Source organism: Lepisosteus oculatus, chromosome 3, assembly GCF_040954835.1.
Source record: "Lepisosteus oculatus isolate fLepOcu1 chromosome 3, fLepOcu1.hap2, whole genome shotgun sequence".
Lineage (NCBI taxonomy): Eukaryota > Metazoa > Chordata > Actinopteri > Semionotiformes > Lepisosteidae > Lepisosteus > Lepisosteus oculatus.
Genome location: NC_090698.1, coordinates 12,471,583 through 12,491,268, shown reverse-complemented (window position 1 = coordinate 12,491,268; position 19,686 = coordinate 12,471,583). Strand labels below are relative to the sequence as shown.

The window sequence follows — 19,686 nt, the reverse complement described above, 5'->3', positions numbered from 1 at the left end:
GAGGAAACCTGCACAAACTCAGGGAGAACATACAAACTCCACACAGACAGCACCCTAGTGTGAAATTGAACCCGGGGCCCCAGCACTGCAAAGGAGCAATGATAATGACTGTGCCAAAATATGAATACTTCTCCAAACAAATCCCTGTCAATTTGCACAGTTTAAAGATATATCTTGTTTTCAGTTTAGTTGGTTGAAAGTTAGATTACTTTTCACTTATAGACAAAGATTTTTTTATTCAAATGCTTTATACAAAAACAGGAGTTATAAATGAGGAAAAGACAAATAATAGATCCGGCTACAAACAATCAAACTGCAATAAGCTTTTCTAAATCACTCTGTCCTTTTACATTTACCGTGCTTTTTGTAAATGGACTTCCTACTCTCTCAGGTATTCACACTTGAAAATCCTACAACTTTTTTCATTTGGTTAGCAGGCGGTTTGATGCGGTGGGGGTGGGGCTTATGAATTAACCAATGATAGATCTGATGCAAGCATAATGGGAGGAGCTAATGGTAAAACTGACAGGTGGGAGGAGCTATGAGATCAGGTCCAGGGATGCTCTGTGAAAATCTTAGTTAAGTAGCTACATTTACGAACATGAGTCTTGATACGACAGTGTTAATGAAATCCGCAACAAAGGTGTAAATATTGATCCTTGTACACTTTGACTTGACCTATAACCGATGGGACTGTGGGACAGGGAGTGAGCCGCAGACTGTCAGATGGCCACACTGTTCTCAATGCGATCGGGGGATAGGTACGGGTAGGGCAGCTCCAGACTGGCGTTCCTCTCCTCAATCTGCTGGCGCAGCTCCTGCAGCTCCTTTCTCAGTGCATCCATCAGCCTGCAGGGGGCGCCCTCCCTGAACAACCTTTCTTTCGGGTACTCGCCCAGTGGGATCTGGCAGGGTGAGAGATGGGAATCAGATGGGGACAGCTCTCGGGAAAGATGGAGGCAGGGATCTCCTGCAGAACAATATTTGTCTTTCTGCTGATATGTCTGACTCATTTTCCTGTCTTACCCTCTTTTTTTCAGTCCATTACCAAGCTTGCTGTACAGCAGGGAGAAAGAGAAAGCTTGGTAATGGACTGAAAATAAGAGGGTAAGACTGGAAAATGAGTCAGACATATCAGCAGAAAGACAAATATTGTTCTGCAGGAGATGCAGGCAGTAAGAGAGGAAGATCACCCTGGTACAGGAGAACTATCCACCAAACGTAACGACTCACATAATCTCGCGCAGGCTGGGACAGCAGGGACAGAGTGATGAGGATAGAGCAGGTGGCATTGACGTCGGGCAGCCAGGACAGAAAGTCATCCATGGTCACTGCACCCTTCACTGAGGGCGGTGGCCGGCACATGGAGGCTGGACAGTTGGGCATCCAGAGGTCAAAGTCCAGCTGAGAGAGAGAATGAGTCACAGGGTGAATCCGGAGGGAGAAGAAAAGAGAAAGTGATGGAGAGAAAGGTAAGTGAGGGGCTACATTGAATTCAAGACGAGCAGTGAGATGAACTGAAACAGTTTGGAATTTGTCTTCCTACATATCACCATAATTTTCATTCTCTTCTCCATCACAGCTACAGGGAGCCTATACAGAGCATCCAGACACTGTACCACCATGAAACTACTCAGAGCTGGACCTGATCTGGATTGGAATGGGAGATCTCTAAGGAAAACCAGGCTGCTGGGAATGGTGCTAGAGGACCAGCAGTTGGTGCTCTTTCTTGTGGACTAGCTTGTAAAAACCAACACTTTTGCATGATGACAGGAAGATGCTGTAAGGCAGGAAGTGCTGTCCTCTGGATGAGTCAAAACTGATGTCTGGACTACCAGTGGGTTAGTAAGGATTTTGGGCACTGTTTGTAGGCACAGGGGACCCAGCCCCACAGCTTGATTGGTGGACTCTGCCCAGATGTGCCCCAACATTTCACATTTCCACCTGCTTTGGCTGACCAGCTGTCTCCAGCTGCAGGTCAGTTCACAGTGGAACTGTGAAGGAGCAGGCTGCATAAGCACACTGCCAGGACAGGTTTCCTGCTGCAGGGGATTCATCATCCATCTGATCTGTCCCAAGGAGTTATAGTAATTACATGATGACCTGATTTTCCTGAGGACATCACTGAAGGGGGAGCAAGAACACATGGTGGACTAACTTGACGACAACAACAACAATAATAATTAGTCATTCAGAGATCCATCCATCCATTTCTTATCCCCTCATTCCAAAACACGGTCGTAGGGAAACCAGAGCCTATTCTGGCATGCTATGGGTTCAAGGCAGGATACACCCTGGATGGGACGCCACGCCATCACAGGGCAGACACAAACACACACACTCCCACCAGGGCCAGGTTAATTTTCCCAGTTTTTCCACTTAATCTACCAGTATGTCTTTGAGCTATGGGAGGAAACCAGAGCACCCAGAGAAAACCCACATGGAGACAACAAATTCCACACCAGGCAGCCGTGCTAACCACTGCGCTACCACACCATCATTCAGCAGATGCTCTGAACCAAAACATTTTATATAGCCTAGGGATTCAACTACAGCAGCTGCAGCTTCAGAGTCTGTAACAACAGCTTTGACTTCTCCGTCCAAGAGATGGAGAGGACAAGGAGGTTCAGTAAGTAGTACACACAGCAGGAGAGTAGAAAACCCTTAAATGTTAGCAGCCCAGTTCAGCCTCCTAGAGACTTGAACAACCTGGTTTGTTCAAGGAGCCTTCTGTCCTGGCTCTGGTCTGGGTAACTAAGCTTGTAAGGCCATGCAACCTGCCTCCATAACACAGAGGGTTAAGTGTAAACATGAAGCCAAGGAGCAGAAGGAAACAGACAGGTTCACACACTAATTCATCAACCCTCCCACTAATAAAACAATTGATCACAACATTGTTCCACAACTAGGCACTTCTAACCTGGGAGAAATTAACAGCAGCGTGCAGGGCAGAGCAGCTGAAGATCACCATGGTAAGAAACTGGGTGAGTTCCTCTCGCTCTTGGAAGGACTGAGGCAGACCTGCAGACGGGAGTACAGACATGAGGCGAATCAGGAGAGTGGAGGTGCCCCTTTGATCCCAGAATTCATAGTATGCAGGACATTCCCTCCTACTGTGAGCTGAAAAGGAAGACCCTCAGACACCACCAGATTCTCTAGGGAGGGGGCATTCAGTGTAACTCCAGTTCCCACGCCCCAACAATCCCCTCCAAATTAACTGACATGGTCTGTATACTTCCCTTAGGGCAGCTGAGAAAAGAGAAATAACATGAATGCAGTGTGAGGGCTAGATACGATCTGATTCATGGTGTGGTGATGTTGTTCAGATCTTGCTTCCGTTCGCTACAGTGTAGCTCAAGCCTGGAAACTGGGTAGGAGGGTGGACGGAGGAATAGTTACCAAGCAATGCTCTTAGTTAAAAGCACTGAATTTAACCACAAGGAGATCCTAACAGGTCAAACTGGCTGTGGTAGGCTCTCTCCTGGATGTGGAGGCTTTATGATGGATTCAAACCAGCAGCAGAAGCTCACTTGATGATGAATGCGCCTAACACTGTGAGATCTCGCTCACCAGTCCCACTCCCAGTATGACTCCCATCTCCCTGACCTGACTCTGCTCGGCCCAGGAAGCCCTCCACGAAGATCTCCCGGATCCAGTTCTGCAGCTCCGAGTCCTGCTGCACCGCTGCATCGCTGGGGTAGTACAGTTCCACCAGCCCTTGAACGAACCTGCGCTCAGCCCAACAGAGAGAGATTGCTGAGGCTCTTCCGAGTCGATTCACCAGCAATGGACTCAGCTTGGGGCAGAGGCTGGAGATCACTGGACCAACAGTGACCCCAGCACCAGGTGGTGCTGTTAGCTGGTGCAGCTAAACAGGAGTATTTCACCAGCAGATCCTGTGTTCCATACTGGTCTCCCACACAGAGTGCTGTGAATGTTTGCACAGATTACTGGATCCATGAGGACCAATCTGAGAAAGTCCTCACATCAAATAAATGGACTTTGTAAGGACTCAAAAAGCATCTTCTTTCAAATGTAAAAGAGATAAAACTGCTTGTTTTGGGTATACTTGTACCTCATGTGTAATTTCATTTCATTAGAGTAGAGAGTGTTTCTACTCAGCCTCTCAGTGTCCTATTCCTCCAGCAACAGATCTAAAAAAGATTGCTAGTGACCCTTTACCTCTTTCACCTTGCAGGGAAGTATTTGAACAGCTTTTCTTTCTTTTGCCCACCTCAGAGTGCCAGAGCCTGTCTTTTCCTCTCTCACCATACCTTTTGATGGCCCCCCACGCTCTCAGTCCATCCAGTGCGAAGTAGTTGTGGGGCAGCTTGTCGATCCCTCGGTCCTGCAAGTCCTCCGGCAGACAGAGGGCGCTGTAACACAGGCGCTCTGTGGCTCTGCGAAGCAAGGCGGACACCCCCTCCAGACCACAGGCAGAAGACTGGGGAAATGGCATGATCAAAAAACACAGCAATACAACAAAGAACAAAGCTAGAGTCTATAAAACCTTCAGTACAGAACACAATTTATGATGCAGCAAGATTTTGAAAAAAGGGTGATAGTAAATTTGGGCTGCTTAACAGGTGTGAAGTGTCTGTCCAGCTGCAGTCCAGTAATACATTCACTGTGGGGCTTAAAGAGAGAGGAGCAACCATCACATTATGGCCAGGGAGCACCTGTGCTCACCTTGTCAAACACGCCCCCTGGTGCCAGGAGTGAGGCTCGCGCCTGGATATTAATCTGCAGAGTGGTACTAACATGCGGCATCAGCACCTGGAAAGGGAGGGCAACAGAGCTTCAAAGTAAGTTTGGTAGGCTTTCTTGTCGCTCAGCAGGTGAATGTTGTACTTCACTTCATTATCAGTATTTCAGTAAGCCTGTGCAGCTATGCCCCTGCTTCTGGCTGCTCGGCAGTGTCTGTGTGTGTAAGCTGCACTACAGGCCACCGGCTGATCTGAATGCTCATCTTGGCCACTATTCAAACATTAAACCCACCCTGTGCGTAGGCTGACCTCAAACATGGCCTCAGGGAGACCCAAAACTGTCCCATCACTACATCACCCGTCCTTCGGATGAGACGTAAAACCGAGGTCCTGACTCTCTGTGGTCATTAAAAATCCCAGGGCGTTTCTCGAAAAGAGTAGGGGTGTAACCCCGGCACCCTGGCCAAATTTCCCATTGGCCCTTACCAATCAAGGCCTCCTAATAATCCCCCTCTATGAATTGGCTACATTACTCTGCTCTCCTCCCCACTGATGTGTGGTGAGCGTTCTGGCGCACTGTGGCTGCCGTCGCATCATCCAGGTGGTGCTGCACATTGGTGGTGGTGGAGGGGAGTCCCCATTACCTGTAAAGCGCTTTGAGTGGAGTGTCCAGAAAAGCGCTATATAAGTGTAAGCAATTATTATTAATTATTATTACAGAAGGAACAGTGTATACTTACTGGCCAAATGATTAGGCTATCCCTGTGTGTATGGGGGGGGGGGGGTGCTCACGGTTAGGGTTAGGGATTTTCTTTCTGAATTTCCTAAAATCCTGGTATATTTGACATCTTTAAAAAGACTGGTGTCACTAGATGGATTCTTCTCACACCTTCAAAGAGACTGGAGCCTCAATCCAGTGCCATAGACTGCTTGGCCATGATCCATGATCATGGTAAAAAGGATTCAATAAGGTGGGGATCTGGGGTGTTCTGGCCAGGGGATCTCTGGCTCCTCCAACACAATCACCCCTTTCCCTGTCACCAAGAGACTGGACTCAATGCTCAATATATTCTGGCTAGTAAGACCCTTGAAACACTGCCTTTGAGAAGATTTAAGTTTTTGTATTTGTCATGAAAACTGTGCACTGTTGTTGATTTCTCAACATTGACAGCGGCCTCCCCTTGGAAGTTTGACTGCACAGATATTCACTGCCAAATCTTGCTTATTGCAAAACCTCATCCCTGACAAGTATGGAATGTATTAGTGTGTATATTATAACCTGTGTGGCAGTGTTTCAGTGTGTATTTTTGTGCTATTGACCTGTGAATCATCAATCAGTGTGTAGCTGTGTCAATCTTGGAGCATTTAGTTGTGTTCGTCATTGCGAGTTATCAGCATACCTGATACAGGGGGTGTATTTCCGGCAGCTGCCTGAGGGTGGCAATGCAGCACACCTCCCCTACCACATGAGTCCTGAGGAAGTGGGAGATAAGCTGGTGGCAATGAAAGTCAGCACTGCGCACCCATGCCTTGGCCAGCAGCCAGTCAGGCGCAGAATCAGAGGGCAAGAACACAGGGTTCTGAGGCCCAGGGTGCTGTTGCAGCTGAGACCAAGGGTTGAGAGATGAGAATTAATTAGATTCAGAATTGTATGGACCAAGACAATCACTTCAAACACACTAGAGATACATCCCCTCTTATTTCCATTCCATGCAAGGTTAATTTGGCAAAAAAAAACTTAGTAAAGTAGGCTTTTTATATCATTTATAACAAAATATGACACTTAAAATAAACCCCTATGCCCCCAATTCCACTAGACGCTGTCCTCTCTCTACCTGAATGGCAATGGGCTTCAGCTCCCCCTGCTGGTCACAGTGCAGAAGACACAGAGGGGTGGCCAGGTACTGCTGCCGTCCATTGAGGCGATTCGCTGGGACACCTTCCAGAACCTCATAATCTGCCAGGAAAACAGTTCCGTGCTGCAACAAAGAACAACACACAGAAACAACCAGAATATGAAATCACATCCCCAGTCCTGTAACCTATACCCATATTTTCAACAGTCTATACGCCAAATCTCAACAGCCTGGACCCTAGTCCATTACAGCATATATCAAAATTCTCAGCACTGTGCACCCAGTCCTCTACACATCAATTCTCAACACTATATATATCCCTGTCCCATGCAGGGCTCAATGCACATCTATCCATTCTCCCGTCTCCCAGTTATCCTTGAGAAAGACGCACCTCCATCTCCTGCTCCAGCGAGGAGCCCTCGGGCAGGAAAGGGCAGAGCATCTCGTTGGTAACAGCCAGGTTTGGCGGGAGGTGGCGACACTGCCGGATCATGAATGGGTTGCAGCCGTTGATGAACTGATAACCAAAGAAACTGTCTTCCTGCCAGTGAGACTTCACATACCCTGAGAGAGGTGCAGAGAGGAAGAGTTAATATCCATTATCACTGCACTGAGAGAGGGGTTAATACAAACACACTGGACACTACAGTACATTAACACTGCACTGAAAGAGAGGGGTTAATACAGACACACTGGACACTACAGTACATTAACACTGCACTGAGAGAGAGGGGTTAATACAGACACACTGGACACTGCAGTACATTAACACTGCACTGAGAGAGAGGGGTTAATACAGACACACTGGACACTGCAGTACATTAACACTGCACTGAGAGAGAGGGGTTAATACAGACACACTGGACACTGCAGTACATTAACACTGCACTGAGAGAGAGGGGTTAATACAGACACACTGCACTGAGAGAGAGGGGTTAATACAGACACACTGGACACTACAGCACATTAACACTGCACTGAGAGAGAGGGGTTAATACAGACACACTGGGCACTACAGTCCATTAACACTGCACTGAGAGAGAAAGGGGTTAATACAGACACACTGAACACTATAGTATACAGTACATTACTATAAAGAAACAGAGCAAATGAGAGGTAAAGATGTAATGCTGATATTCACCCTGTTTGTCTAGCTCTGTGCCCCCATTACAGAGGGAAAAACATGAATTGTCTGCCAAAACATTCATGTCTATAAAGTGGTTACCTTTTCCTGAAGCATCGCAGGACTGTGGTGGCCTGATAGGTCACATGGTTTGGCCATCTTGTTGGATTTCTCAAAAACTAGGTGAATATTCAGGAGTGTTACATCTAAGCCAACAACAATCAACAACTGCCAGCAGAGGACTTAAACGAAGGATTTCCACACATAGAGGACAGAAGAGTATGAAAGTGGGAATGAGGAGAGAGAGAGGTGCTGAGAGCAATGAGTGTGTACGTGCGATGGTGTTGTCCTTGTGGTTCAAGTTGAAAAGTCTCTCCAGCTCCTGGAAGCTCCCCCAGGACTCAGCTCTCTCTGCAAATCCCCTCAGGTAGTGAAGATTTGTACTTGGACTGGAGGGAGACAGAGGGGTTAATACAGACATACTTACTGGACACTAAAATCCATAAACACTACACTGAGAGAGAGGGGTTAATACAGACACACTGACTGGACACTATAGTACATTAACACTGCGCTGAGTGAGAGGGGTTAATACAGACACACTGGACAGTACAGTCCATTAACACTGCACTGAGAGAGAAAGGGGTTAATACATACACACTGAACACTATAGTACATTGACACTGCACTGAGAGTTCTACAGTATACAGTACATTACTATAAAGAAACAGAGCAAACGAGAGGTAAAGATGTAATGCTGATATTCACCCTGTTTGTCTAGCTCTGAGAGAGAGAGAGAAAGTACAGATACATTGACCTGAATTTGGAACAGAGATTATAGTAACTGCCAAAATGATGTTATTTAGTTACACCTATTTTCTTCTAATAACACACAAAGAGAATGGCCTTTTCATCAGGAAGCTGAGGAGCTTGATGCCGTGATAAGTATTTTGCATAAACAAATGAAGTGAGCAGGCAGTTTAACAATTGTTATATGATCCACTGTGTTTTATTTTTAAAATACATACAGCTCTTTCATGCTGGGTGAGTGAAGACCAGAATAAGCATTCTTCTACACAAAGTCCATTCTCCTACAGAATTTCTGAAACAGCAAACAGTGCTGGACTTGAGAGGCCTGAATATTCACCTTTTGCAGAAGCCGTTTGAAATCTCTCCAGGTTTATACCAGGGTCAGGGGAACAGTTGATAACGGTCAAGGGTCAAGTAGAAAAAATCCTGCTCTAAATGTTCTTCTAGTTCCTCTAGAAACATTCGCGTTATATGAGGTGTTGAGACATGCTGTCCCCAGAAGGCTGTCGGTAGCAGATGTACACTCATATTCCAGAAGAGCTCAGAATCACTCCATTAAACACACCATTGCAGCATCATTGTGTTCCACATCCTTAGAAATTGGTACAGTAAGCTTGGCCCATGACCCCACAGGACCGGGGTTCTCCAAGCTTGACTGGCCGACCTCCTAGACCAGCCTGGATCAGGTGGAGCTCAGTTAGATCAAGCTGTAACTCGAGGACACTGGGGTCACCAGTAACAGCACAGCTCTGGAACCTGGCCTCCCAAAGACTTAGCATAACTGTTCATTGAGACCCAGAATTTGAGCCCTTGTTGTAGCCTTCTTCAGTAGCTCTAACAGTGGATAACAGTGCTAATAACGTGCACGACAGCTTCACAGCACCAAATCAGAGAGCTCTGGACCTCCAGGCTCAAACACAGGTAATTTCAATGCCTTTCAGAAGTGTGGGGGATTGGAGCGAGTGGTTCCATTCTCTACAGCATCCGTGATGCCGGTAGTGGATGGTAAGTTTCAGGCAGACAGAATGACAAAGAGACACGCACGTGAGTCGGTCATTACCTTTGACGAGTGTATCTCAGATTGGGTACCAGTGCCTCCAGACTGGTCATGTCGATGCAGCGAGGTACACCCTCATGAAGAGTGCGCCACCTATGGGACACAGACACACATTACACACAGCTTACACACAGAGGGACAGAGAGAGAGTGAGAAACCCAGGCACAGGGAAACAAATGGAGACAGAAGTAACCTTTGCAGAGGAGCAGAGATAAACTGGATCACCACTTACAAACACCAAAAAGCCAAATACATGAAGAAACACAAATACATGCAGTCCACAAGACCAGACAGAAGAAATAAAGACAAGAACATCATCAGTATGCAGACAGACTGTATACTGATGCAGAAATGGGGAGAGAGACTTGGACAGACAGGTTTGAAAGAGCCAGAGAGACAGGGTACCTGTATATCTTCTGCTTGGCTTGAAGCTCCCTGGCCCTGTGGTCTCTCAGTATCGGCAGTGTCTCTGAGCTCAGTGTGCTCACTGAGAAAACCACAGGCAAGTGCAGAAATACAGAGAGAGAGAGGGGACATAAGACTCCACTGGCAAGCTGGGAGGTTAACTGGCTTCTGGGAAAACTGGCCCAAGTGTGAGTGTGTAATCTATGTCTGCCCTGTGATGGACTGGTGTCCCATCCAGTGTGTACCCCTCCTTGCCCCCATTGCTTGCTGGGATACTCTGTTTCCCCCATAACTCAGACCTGGATGAAGCGGTTCGAGAATGGATGGATGGAGTTTGCCAAATGAGGCAATCAGAAAACTCAAATTGCAAAACTGTAATTAAAATGAAGAGTTATCCACAGGCAGCCTTAAGTTTACAGTGGGTCAGCTGTCCTTCACAGCACTTCAGAGTGAGCAGACACTGCCACTGTTAGTTCACACCTACCACCCAGCTCTCAACAGCAGCTGCAGAGAGATGCTGAGTTCCGCGACACAGGGGGCGTGCAAGATCCCTAGACGAAAAGCCTAAAAGATTCTCGCCAACTCGCAGTCTGCTGTATGGAAAGAGCCCCTTTAATGTCCCACGGCCACTCAACCACTCCACCAATGCAGACAATTTGTGAAGAAACCATGATTAGGCGGGTGGAAAAAATCATATCAGATCCTTTTCGTAATCTTAATTCTGAATATCTACGTCTTCCCTCTCCCAAATGTAGATACAAATATTCATTTGTAAAGCAATCAATACAAATAAATGGCAGGGGTAAATGCCATTGTGCCAGTATAAACCAATTATCCTGTAACAAACTAGGTGAGTTCAACATGTCATGACTACGTTGTAACGAGTTAATCATGTAGAATAGATTTGATGTGTAATGCTGCGTGCTGTATTCAGATGTACAGAAGGACTGTGTAGGCATAAACACTTTCCCCAAATAAGTGTATGAAAGGGATGATGAATTTCTAAATAAATAAAGGTGATCTTATCTTATATTCCCCTATAATTGTGGGACAATGCCCTATTTTTCACCAAAGTAACCACAGGATTTTACTGACTGGACAGCTCTGGATGTCCTACTGGCTACCGGTCTTGAACCATTACAGATCAAGAACTCCTCTCTGCACCCCTCTGACCTTAGGGTTGGAGGATTGGGGACACAGAAACGCTTCCTTTGCTTTTTAATACTAGTAATTAATTATCGTAATTAAGCAGTCAGATGGCATATGTTGGTCCAGTATTCCTGGAACCATTCTCTTGTGAGCAGGGAAAACCCACCTAGCTCACTGCACAGCTCAATGGCGCCATCTGTCGATTGGATCCACTTATTGCAGGGGAAGCAACACTTCTCTCCACTTGGTGTCTCCACACAGACCTCCTGGCAGTGCCAGTCCAGGTCCGGGAAGTTAGGAACTCTCTGTTTCCTCAGCTGGATTAGCACCACAGTGCCCAGTAGGATCTCTGTCTTCAGTATACAGGCACACGTCTGTTGTGGGACAACATACAACCAATCAGGACATTGCACTGCACTCTGCCTTCTGAACTGATGGTCATGTACAATCATGTATGGAAGGGATGAAAGTCTATACAGTAGATTCTCAACAGGGTCTTGAATAGCTAAATTTGCATCTAACCAAGTCCACCCCTATTCTGTCAGATACTGTACTACAGCACAGAGAATGGATTTATGATTAAAACACATGAGGAACCCTCCCTTATATGATAATTACATTACTAATGCATTAGCTTTAAGTTCATTAAAAAACATTGATCAACTTAAAGAAACAACAATTTACAAACTTACACTGTCCAGCAGATTCCTACACTTTCTATCTCTGCTTCATGATCATCACACTCCACTGTGATGAAACGGGCAATAAAACTGTAAGCTCCTCTCCAGCCTGTGATTCCCCACACTGCTGACAGAACCTGGGGCGTTCGTTACACTATGAACACAAGACCTCACTGAAATGCTGATGCTGGGTAGGGGGGACCTGGGCAGGTGGCAGAGAGAGGCTCACTCACTAGAGTTGTCTCACCATCCTAGTCTGTTGTGCTGCTAATTTGACAGTGGCGGTTAATAACCTTCAGCTCGGTTTCATCCCGGATTGGTCCCGAATGCAGAACACACAAAAAAAAGGAATACTAGAAAATGTAAGTGCATGCAAAATCATTATACACACAAAAAAAAGATAAATGAAGCACACACAAAATCAAAGCACACTAGAAAAACACAAGTATTTAAGGAATTGTATCACCATTCATCTGGCAACTGTTAAGCGACATAGGAAGGAGTAATGATGATGACAAGGCTGATGGTGACAAACCTGTGGTAATTATACCTGTAAATCACAGGCTTAAACATGCCTTAGTCTTTCATTCAATGCAATGGAATCATGTTTGCATAAGAATTGAAAAGGAGGAAACCTATATATTTTAGCTAAGTAAAAGCTCTCAAAGGATCATGAAAAACATAAGATACTTTTAACCCTTCCAAAAGTAAATGATTGAGGATGAGTGATGTGATTACAACCCAGAGGTGTTGGGAAGAATTATGACACAATTCTGTAAGTACTTGTCTTCTTTCTAGAGTGCGTTCCTTTTTCCAGTGTGCTTTGATTTCGTGCATGCTCGATTTTTCTCGTGTGCATACTTTTCTGTGTGCACATTGCTTTTAAGAGCATGTCCTTTTTCTTGTGCAAGCACTGTTCTTTTCTGGTGTGCGTGCTCGATCTTTCATGTGCGCACAGGTTTTTGTGTGTGGCTACTATTCCTTCTCGTGTGTGCCTTCCTTTCCTCAGCGCTCCAGGGTCATCTTATCATTGCATTCTGCACTTCGTCTGTACAAGACACTGTCGGCCAGACCGAGATGCGCTGCTAAAAGTTTCCCTTTTCTGGGGGGATTCTGACATAGAGGCATTCAGGCATAATCCCACATATGGTGGCTTTGCATCAATGGCTCTTATGTGCATTGATGTTAGATTCCTGCACAATCATATATATATACACAACTTATTCAAGACTGGTAGTGATAACACAATAATTTGGGAGGGTAGTGGCTGTGAATACAATCTCAGTGCCCTAGAGAGCAGGAAATGCCAGCCTGTGGTTTCCTGAGCCTGTCCTGTCATACTCACCGAGCCAGGAGTGAGGGGGGAGTCCCCAGAGCCAAGGATGACCTCTGGACTGACGCCCTCTGTGCCAATCAAGGTGACCCCAACAGAGCTGAACGACCCCGCCTGGGGGGCGGTTGAGGTTGTCACAGAAACCAAATACTCCACCATGATTGGCTAAATTCCAGGGAGGAGCCTACAGGACCAATCAAAAAGACATCAGGTAGAGGCTGTAACAGGTAATTAAATTGTAATGGGCTGCAAAGAAATGGTGAAAATGAGTAGCAAGATAATTGGGTCAAATCAAATTAATTCACATTTCCTCTATAAAACAAAGGTTTGTGTAGTGTTATGGAATGTGTCTCAGCCCCTCCATTGTGAATTTACACTACTACCGTCTTGGAGACGTCTCTGTGTCCCCAGTCATAAAAGTAAAAAACTCTTTCATCCATACTGTAATATTGCTCTCAGACAACATAAAGTAAGTCTCTTATTTCCTGCAACATTGTTGTGCTGTCTTCTCTGTTGGCAGTATTGGTCTTCCTTGTTGTATTGTTGTACTGGACTGCCGTAAAACAATTTCCCCCCAGAACACAATAAAGGTTTAATTTAATTGAAGACTTTTGTAAAATCCTCCCACAAGAGTCTCCTGTCCCTTCCTCCAGTCTTCTAATACAGCCCAGGTCTCTGTCTCTGTGGGGAACTGGCTTAAGTATTCCAGAGCAGTGCTTCTCATGATATTCCTGCATAACACTGGTGTTCTGCCAGATAGTCTGAGAAAAAAGACATTCCATGCATTCAATTAATTGACAAATTGCCTTCTTTGAGCAGAAGGATCTTCACAGCTCTCGTAATGCAGATTCAGAATTCAGCATCCAATCAACGGCCCTGTGGACAGAGTAGTTCTCTTTTACAGTGTTCATTTCCAGTCCGACTGTGGCTGGTTTTTGCGTATGTATGTGTTTGTGATTTATACGGTGAGATTCACCAAGAGCAATACACAAGAAAGATAAAGCCCTCACAGAGGCGCAGAGTGACGTGATGGAAGAAGAAGTGAAGGCAGGGAATGGAACAAAATCCAGACCCCTAAATACTGGACTATGACTTGTCAAGATGTGGGACGTCCCAAAACCAGAATGAACAGCGAAATCCAGATTGGGTCGCCCCAGGGAGAGGTGAAACCGGTGGATCCCCCTTCAAACACGACAGAAACTGTGCCATCAGCCGTGAAATAGAGGGCCAACGTCTGGTAGTCAGGGTCCCCCCCTGAGACAATGGAGTCTTTGTCCTGCTGCAAGTACAGTTTACTGTTGCAAATGAGGCTGCAAAGTGAGAATGAGCCAATCTGTATAGCATGTCAGCACATGGGGGAAGTCAAACACTGTGGTGGACTGCAGAGTGCAAATCCAGCCCAGAAGCTTGCACACACACACGTGCATGAGCAAAAGACTTTCACACATTCACATTCAAAATCTGTTTGTTATCAGAAAGGTGATAAGATGGCAATGATGGTGACAGACCAGAGCCCTTTCCAGAAGCACATCGGACAAGACAGGATTATATACCATGGGCAAGCACACCAGTCCATTCTGGGGCACACACAGGGACAATCTGCAGACTATAATTAGCCTAGATGGAACACCAGAGAAAACCCACTTAGACTAGGAGATAACATGGAAACTCCGGGCACCCCAGGCCAGAACTGAACCTAAGACAGCGAGACAGTGGCAGCACCCCATTGTAAAATCTCTCATCCTAGCGTTAATCCCACATCAGCAGGATCTGCTTGTCGGCACGTCCATCTCCATTTTGTGGTTTGAACCAAATCTTTGAGCTGATGTTGCCATTAAATGCGACCGAGAATACTCCAACCAGCGCATCGCTCCGCCTGCTGTCGGAAGGGTGGGGGGGGGGGAGGAGAACAAAGTAATGTAGCCAATTCATAGAGGGGGATTGCACCCATTGTAAAATAATGCTTTTAATAACATGACTGGATAGCTTGTTCCATACACCCACCACCCTTTGTGGAAAGACGTGTCCTCCTGTTCTTTGTTTTAAGTACACTTCCACATGCACACCACGTGGGTCCTGTGGCTCATGTGTCACTCGAGGCGATGAGAAATGTGAGCTCTGGGAGGCTTGCAATGCTGAAAAGGGGCCAGTTTGGACGAGGTACAGTAGCCTGTTCAACGCTCCCACGACTCTTTGTGTAAAGAAGTGCCTCCTGCCCCGATTGCAGGATCTCATCCAGAGGATCCTTGAAAGAAGCCAGCGTATCGTCTTCAACAGCATGGCTGGGTGGCGTGTTCCACACACCCAGAGCCAAACGAGATGTGGAGAGAAGGAGGAGAAGGGCAGGGAGACAGAAAGGTGGCTACAGTTTTAACTGCCTGTGCACTTGGAGCTCAGGCAGCTGGGATCATAACAACCCATACGACTAGGACGTTGACAGATTTCCATTGCAAATATGGGGACAGGTATATCTCCTCTATTATGTAAATCAGTCCAGGTCTCGCTTGCCTCATCAGCACGGGAGTCTTTGGGGCACACTGGAGCAGTGCTAGGCAGACAGGGGCTCACCGTGAACCCCTCTAGCAAATCTGACACCGCCTTTCCAAACTGCCATATTGACACCATCACACTTACAGCTACTGTTGCTCTTTCAGGCCGTATCCCAATGCAGACATTTACGGGCGCCCTTCTCTGAAGTCCGAGTCAGAGCGACTCCGCTGAAGGGAATTACCCCCAAATCCTTGCGGGATGGTGACGTCCCACTTTCTAACCTATCAAAGCGGAGAGACATTGCCATGGAGAATACAATATTCACGTGTTAGGAAAAATGAACCTTTTTACAGTTTTAAAATGTATAATATTGTATGTAAATAAATGTCATTGGCTACTTTAGATTCATACTGTATGTATTCCAGGAACGACGTTTTGACATAAAGCTTTTATTTCGTCACTCCATTTCGACAGATGAATATTCTTTTACCTGCGGTGTGTTTTGGACACGGAATATTTAATAGTACACGCATTTAATAGTGCAAAGCTTTGAGCTGTTGCTAAGTTTACCTTATATAGTTTACTTTGAATGAACGTGAAAGAGCCCGTTATCCTCCCCAAATGATAAAAGTGTCATTTTGTACTGGGACAGACAACATGAAATGGATTCAGTAGTACTTTGAATCAACAGCGCTATTGTCAAGTTTTCTTTGCCGGTTTTGCGCCGAGCCTGCTCAACACGAATGAACACGATGTGTCACTACTTTTCTGCAGGGTCAGACGAGGTGACATTCAGTTTCATCACACTGCCAGCGGAGAATGAAACATTCTTTTTAAAATGATCTGCCGACGTACAAGCAGCCACCGAAGAAAAAGCATCAGCAACAAAAAAGCATTTTGACCCAAAGACTTGGAACCTGATTCCACTTTTAGGGGAGGGGTGAATGGCTCACATGGATTTTTTCACGTTGCTCGAGAGACTGTTTTTGAAACGGTTTCGGATTTCGTCTTCTTCCTTGCTTTAGCATTTATGATAGTCCGTTGCCGAACAACAACATTCTCTCTTCTCTCTCGTCCAATACTCTTCGCTCTCTCCCAATATGTCTTCTGGTTCCGCTGCCATAAATGACCGTAAATGAATGAACCAGAAAGACCACAAATTCACAACAGTTTATAATACAGTACATAGCCGCTTTGCATCACTCGGCTGTGCTGGACTCTGTGCGCTGCAACTGCAAATACTTGTGACGAGATTTTAATCTTCGCATGTAAGGGAGGGAATACAGCATCTCGCCCGCCGTGAGTGGTTAATCAAGTACAGAAATCAGCTGTGAAAGCGATCTCAGACAGCTCCTCTCAGAAACCGAGTCAACGCTGAATGCAGGTCACCAGCAGTGAGCGTGCCAAAGCTTCCTGGGGCTTCGTCTGCGGCCAGCTTCAGCCTTATCAATTCATGCTTCTGAAGGTCATCGGCGTCACCATCGCCAGTAAATGCCGCCGCCGTGCAGAAGCGATTCCAGCTCTTCGCTCCGGGTTCGCGAGCTGTCGATCCGTGCGCCAGCCTCATCTCAGAACCGACCACCCTCTGCGCGGAGGTGCTCTGCTTGCCCCGGCCTCGCGGCGAGTCTCCCCACCCGTGTCCGGTGCACTTTCACGGAGGGTGGAGCGCTGCAGCTCAGTACGAACCGAGTCGGCTAGCCGGCCAGGAAGATGGAGCAATGGACCGAGCGAACACGCTAGTGAAGAGCACTTGTAGCAAAACGGGCCCAGGTCACCAAAAAGTAAAACAACTGCAGCAGAAGAAAAGGGATTGCGGGGAAAAAAGGACTGTTTTTTAACAGACGCGGTGAGCGGGAAACGGCCATGAAGAAAGACGGAGACGGGCCTGTCTTACAGAGCGCGTGGCTGCTTTTTCTGGGTGTTAGTGCTCCTTTTACCTAGATTCCTTTCCACATGGTATTCCTTGCGACACGCTTCCTATAAAACCAGCCACTCGCCCGTCCATTTTCTAACCGTTTCATCCAATTACAAGCGTAAGGCAGGATTAATCCTGGAGAGGACACCAGTCCATCTCAGGGCAGACAGACACAGACACAAACATGCGCACACCCACTCCAGGCACACTCCATTGGCTTTTCCCAGAAGCCAATTAACTTACCAGTATGTCTAAGGACTGTGGGGGGAAACCCACGCAAACACGGACTCCACGCAGATGGCCCCCCAGCAACTGAACCAACACAGCAAGACTAACCGCGGCGCCACCGTGCTGCCTGCCCGTTTCTAGTGTATATACACTATTATAAACTCTATATACTCATAAATATTTATATTTCTTTAATCCTATAGTACCAGTACTGACATGAATACACATACTACCCCCCAAAAAATAACACCGAGACAGTTCCAATACCGTATCCACTACAGCGGAACTAAGCTCAGAAATATAATACTATTCACGTATATTATAGGTGACTCTAACCATGACACAAGGTACATGTAAGCAAATATAATCTAATGAGCGGGACGGTAAACATCTGTGTTGCACAGGCAGAACCTAACGGTTTTTCTAAAACTCGCATAGCTATCGCAGCAAACACAGTACATTTCTATTAACTGGGGTCAGTTGCAACTGCACCGTAATTCTGCACGCGCGCGGAAAGTGGCGCAGGGCGGTCTTACCAGGCTGCGCGAGGAGAGCGAGAGGCGACGCTACGACCTGACGAAGCCCAGGGCTGAATCACACAGAGACCGGAGCCGCCGGCTCTTAAGAGTCTGAGTCGTGCGTGGGTGGTTTGCTGTATTTCCTGATTGCCCTGTGGGAGCACAACAGAAAAGAAGTCTCTGGCAAAGTGTCAAAGTCTGTTTGCTTCTGTGTTTGTTTTGGCTTGCGGTGGGGTTGTAAGCGAGGTTTTGACATGGCGCATCTTGGGAACTATGTTTGACATTGACAGCGCGCGTCACATCGGCACGTTCTGTGCGTAAGTCGAAGTCTGCCATCAAGATAAGGACATTCGCCCTGCCCAGGTCTTCTAGTTGCCAGAGTATCGACTTTGCCACCATAGCTAGGCACCTTGTTCCATACTCCCACCATCCTTCGTGTAAAGGGTGCCTCCTGTACTTGGTTTTACGGCGACGAGCATCCCAAATCGCTGTTGTGCAGAGGACAGATAGAGACAACACAATTAACACAACTCGGAAAGGCCAAACACCACACTGCGTGGTGGTGTTTCATTTTGAAGTATACGAGATACCTGCAAAGCGTCATGGCAAATCCCCCTGGTCAAAAAACACAAATCTTGAATCTTGACATAAAATGAAAGGGGTTCATTAAACTAACATTTAAAGTTATTCTTGCTGCTGTTTTTCTAAATTTTATATATATATGTAAAAAGCTATATTAGATAACATTAAACCTAAGCGCGTAATGGCTAATAATTTGCAAATGTCACTCGCACTAACCCAGAACTCGAGCTGTTTTTCAGCAGAGCTGACAGCTGCTGAAGAGTCATACAAGCGATGCACTTGAGACTTAAATGTCACAGGATGGGGAAGTGGCGCGAGATATTTACATGTACATTTTTAATCTCCACAATCGAAGCTGCGGCGAGGATAAGTTTATTTCCTCGTGGTCGTAAGAAGAGAACAACAGAGACGCATTCGCTGTATTTCAGCGTTATCTCTCCGGAATGAAAGTTTCACCCGCTCAACCGTATCGGCACCCGGCTCCCTCACCGCGCGAACGTGCCAGGAGTCTCGTTTCTGGAATGGCGTGTACCGCGCAGGCGCACCCCGGCCCGCTCCATCGCCATTAGGGGCAAGTGCTGAATTAGCACCTGGGCTGTATGTTCATTCATCCGTCTTCTAGCCGCTCCTTCCACTCCGGAGGGAGGCCAGTCCATCGCAGGACGGAGACACGGACACTCCAGAGCCACTTCGCCCAGAAGCCAATCAGCCAACAAGTATCCTGTCTGTGGACAGGGTGGAGGAAGCCCACACAATCACGGGAGAACATGCAAACTCCATGCAGATAGCACACCAGGTCTAGAATTAACTCCAGGACCCCAGAACTGCTAACCT

At 46.6% G+C, this 19,686-nt stretch overlaps 1 protein-coding gene across 2 annotated transcripts; it reads right to left on the bottom strand.

Moving 5' to 3' along the window:
• Positions 1 to 116: 116 nt before the first annotated feature.
• LOC102689451 (hydroperoxide isomerase ALOXE3) lies at positions 117 to 18,578 on the bottom strand. 2 transcript variants are annotated; one of them, XM_015340308.2, is made up of 15 exons: positions 18,289 to 18,578; positions 13,132 to 13,303; positions 11,273 to 11,480; positions 9,958 to 10,039; positions 9,556 to 9,645; positions 8,019 to 8,134; positions 6,954 to 7,126; positions 6,542 to 6,685; positions 6,107 to 6,310; positions 4,690 to 4,776; positions 4,275 to 4,444; positions 3,607 to 3,728; positions 2,921 to 3,021; positions 1,234 to 1,404; positions 117 to 905 (listed from the first exon to the last, which is right to left on the bottom strand). In XM_015340308.2, the coding sequence occupies exons 2-15, from the start codon at positions 13,276 to 13,278 to the stop codon at positions 723 to 725; spliced, it is 1,998 nt and encodes a 665-aa protein (XP_015195794.2). In that variant the 5' UTR covers positions 13,279 to 13,303; positions 18,289 to 18,578; the 3' UTR covers positions 117 to 722. The 2 variants fall into 2 exon arrangements, with proteins under 2 accessions (XP_015195794.2, XP_015195795.2); XM_015340309.2 differs by lacking the exon at positions 4,690 to 4,776.
• Positions 18,579 to 19,686: the final 1,108 nt, after the last annotated feature.

What these genes read in the sequence shown, in the direction of transcription:
- LOC102689451 (XM_015340308.2), bottom strand. Translation starts at nt 13,278, where the DNA reads ATGGTGGAGTATTTGGTTTCTGTGACAACCTCAACCGCCCCCCAGGCG. An exon ending in CTGAGATACACTCGTCAAAG is followed by an intron (nt 8,135 to 9,555) that starts GTAATGACCGAC and finishes GTCTCCCTCCAG; the next exon opens with TCCAAGTACAAATCTTCACT. An exon ending in CCTGGGCCGAGCAGAGTCAG is followed by an intron (nt 3,022 to 3,606) that starts GTCAGGGAGATG and finishes TCCCGTCTGCAG; the next exon opens with GTCTGCCTCAGTCCTTCCAA.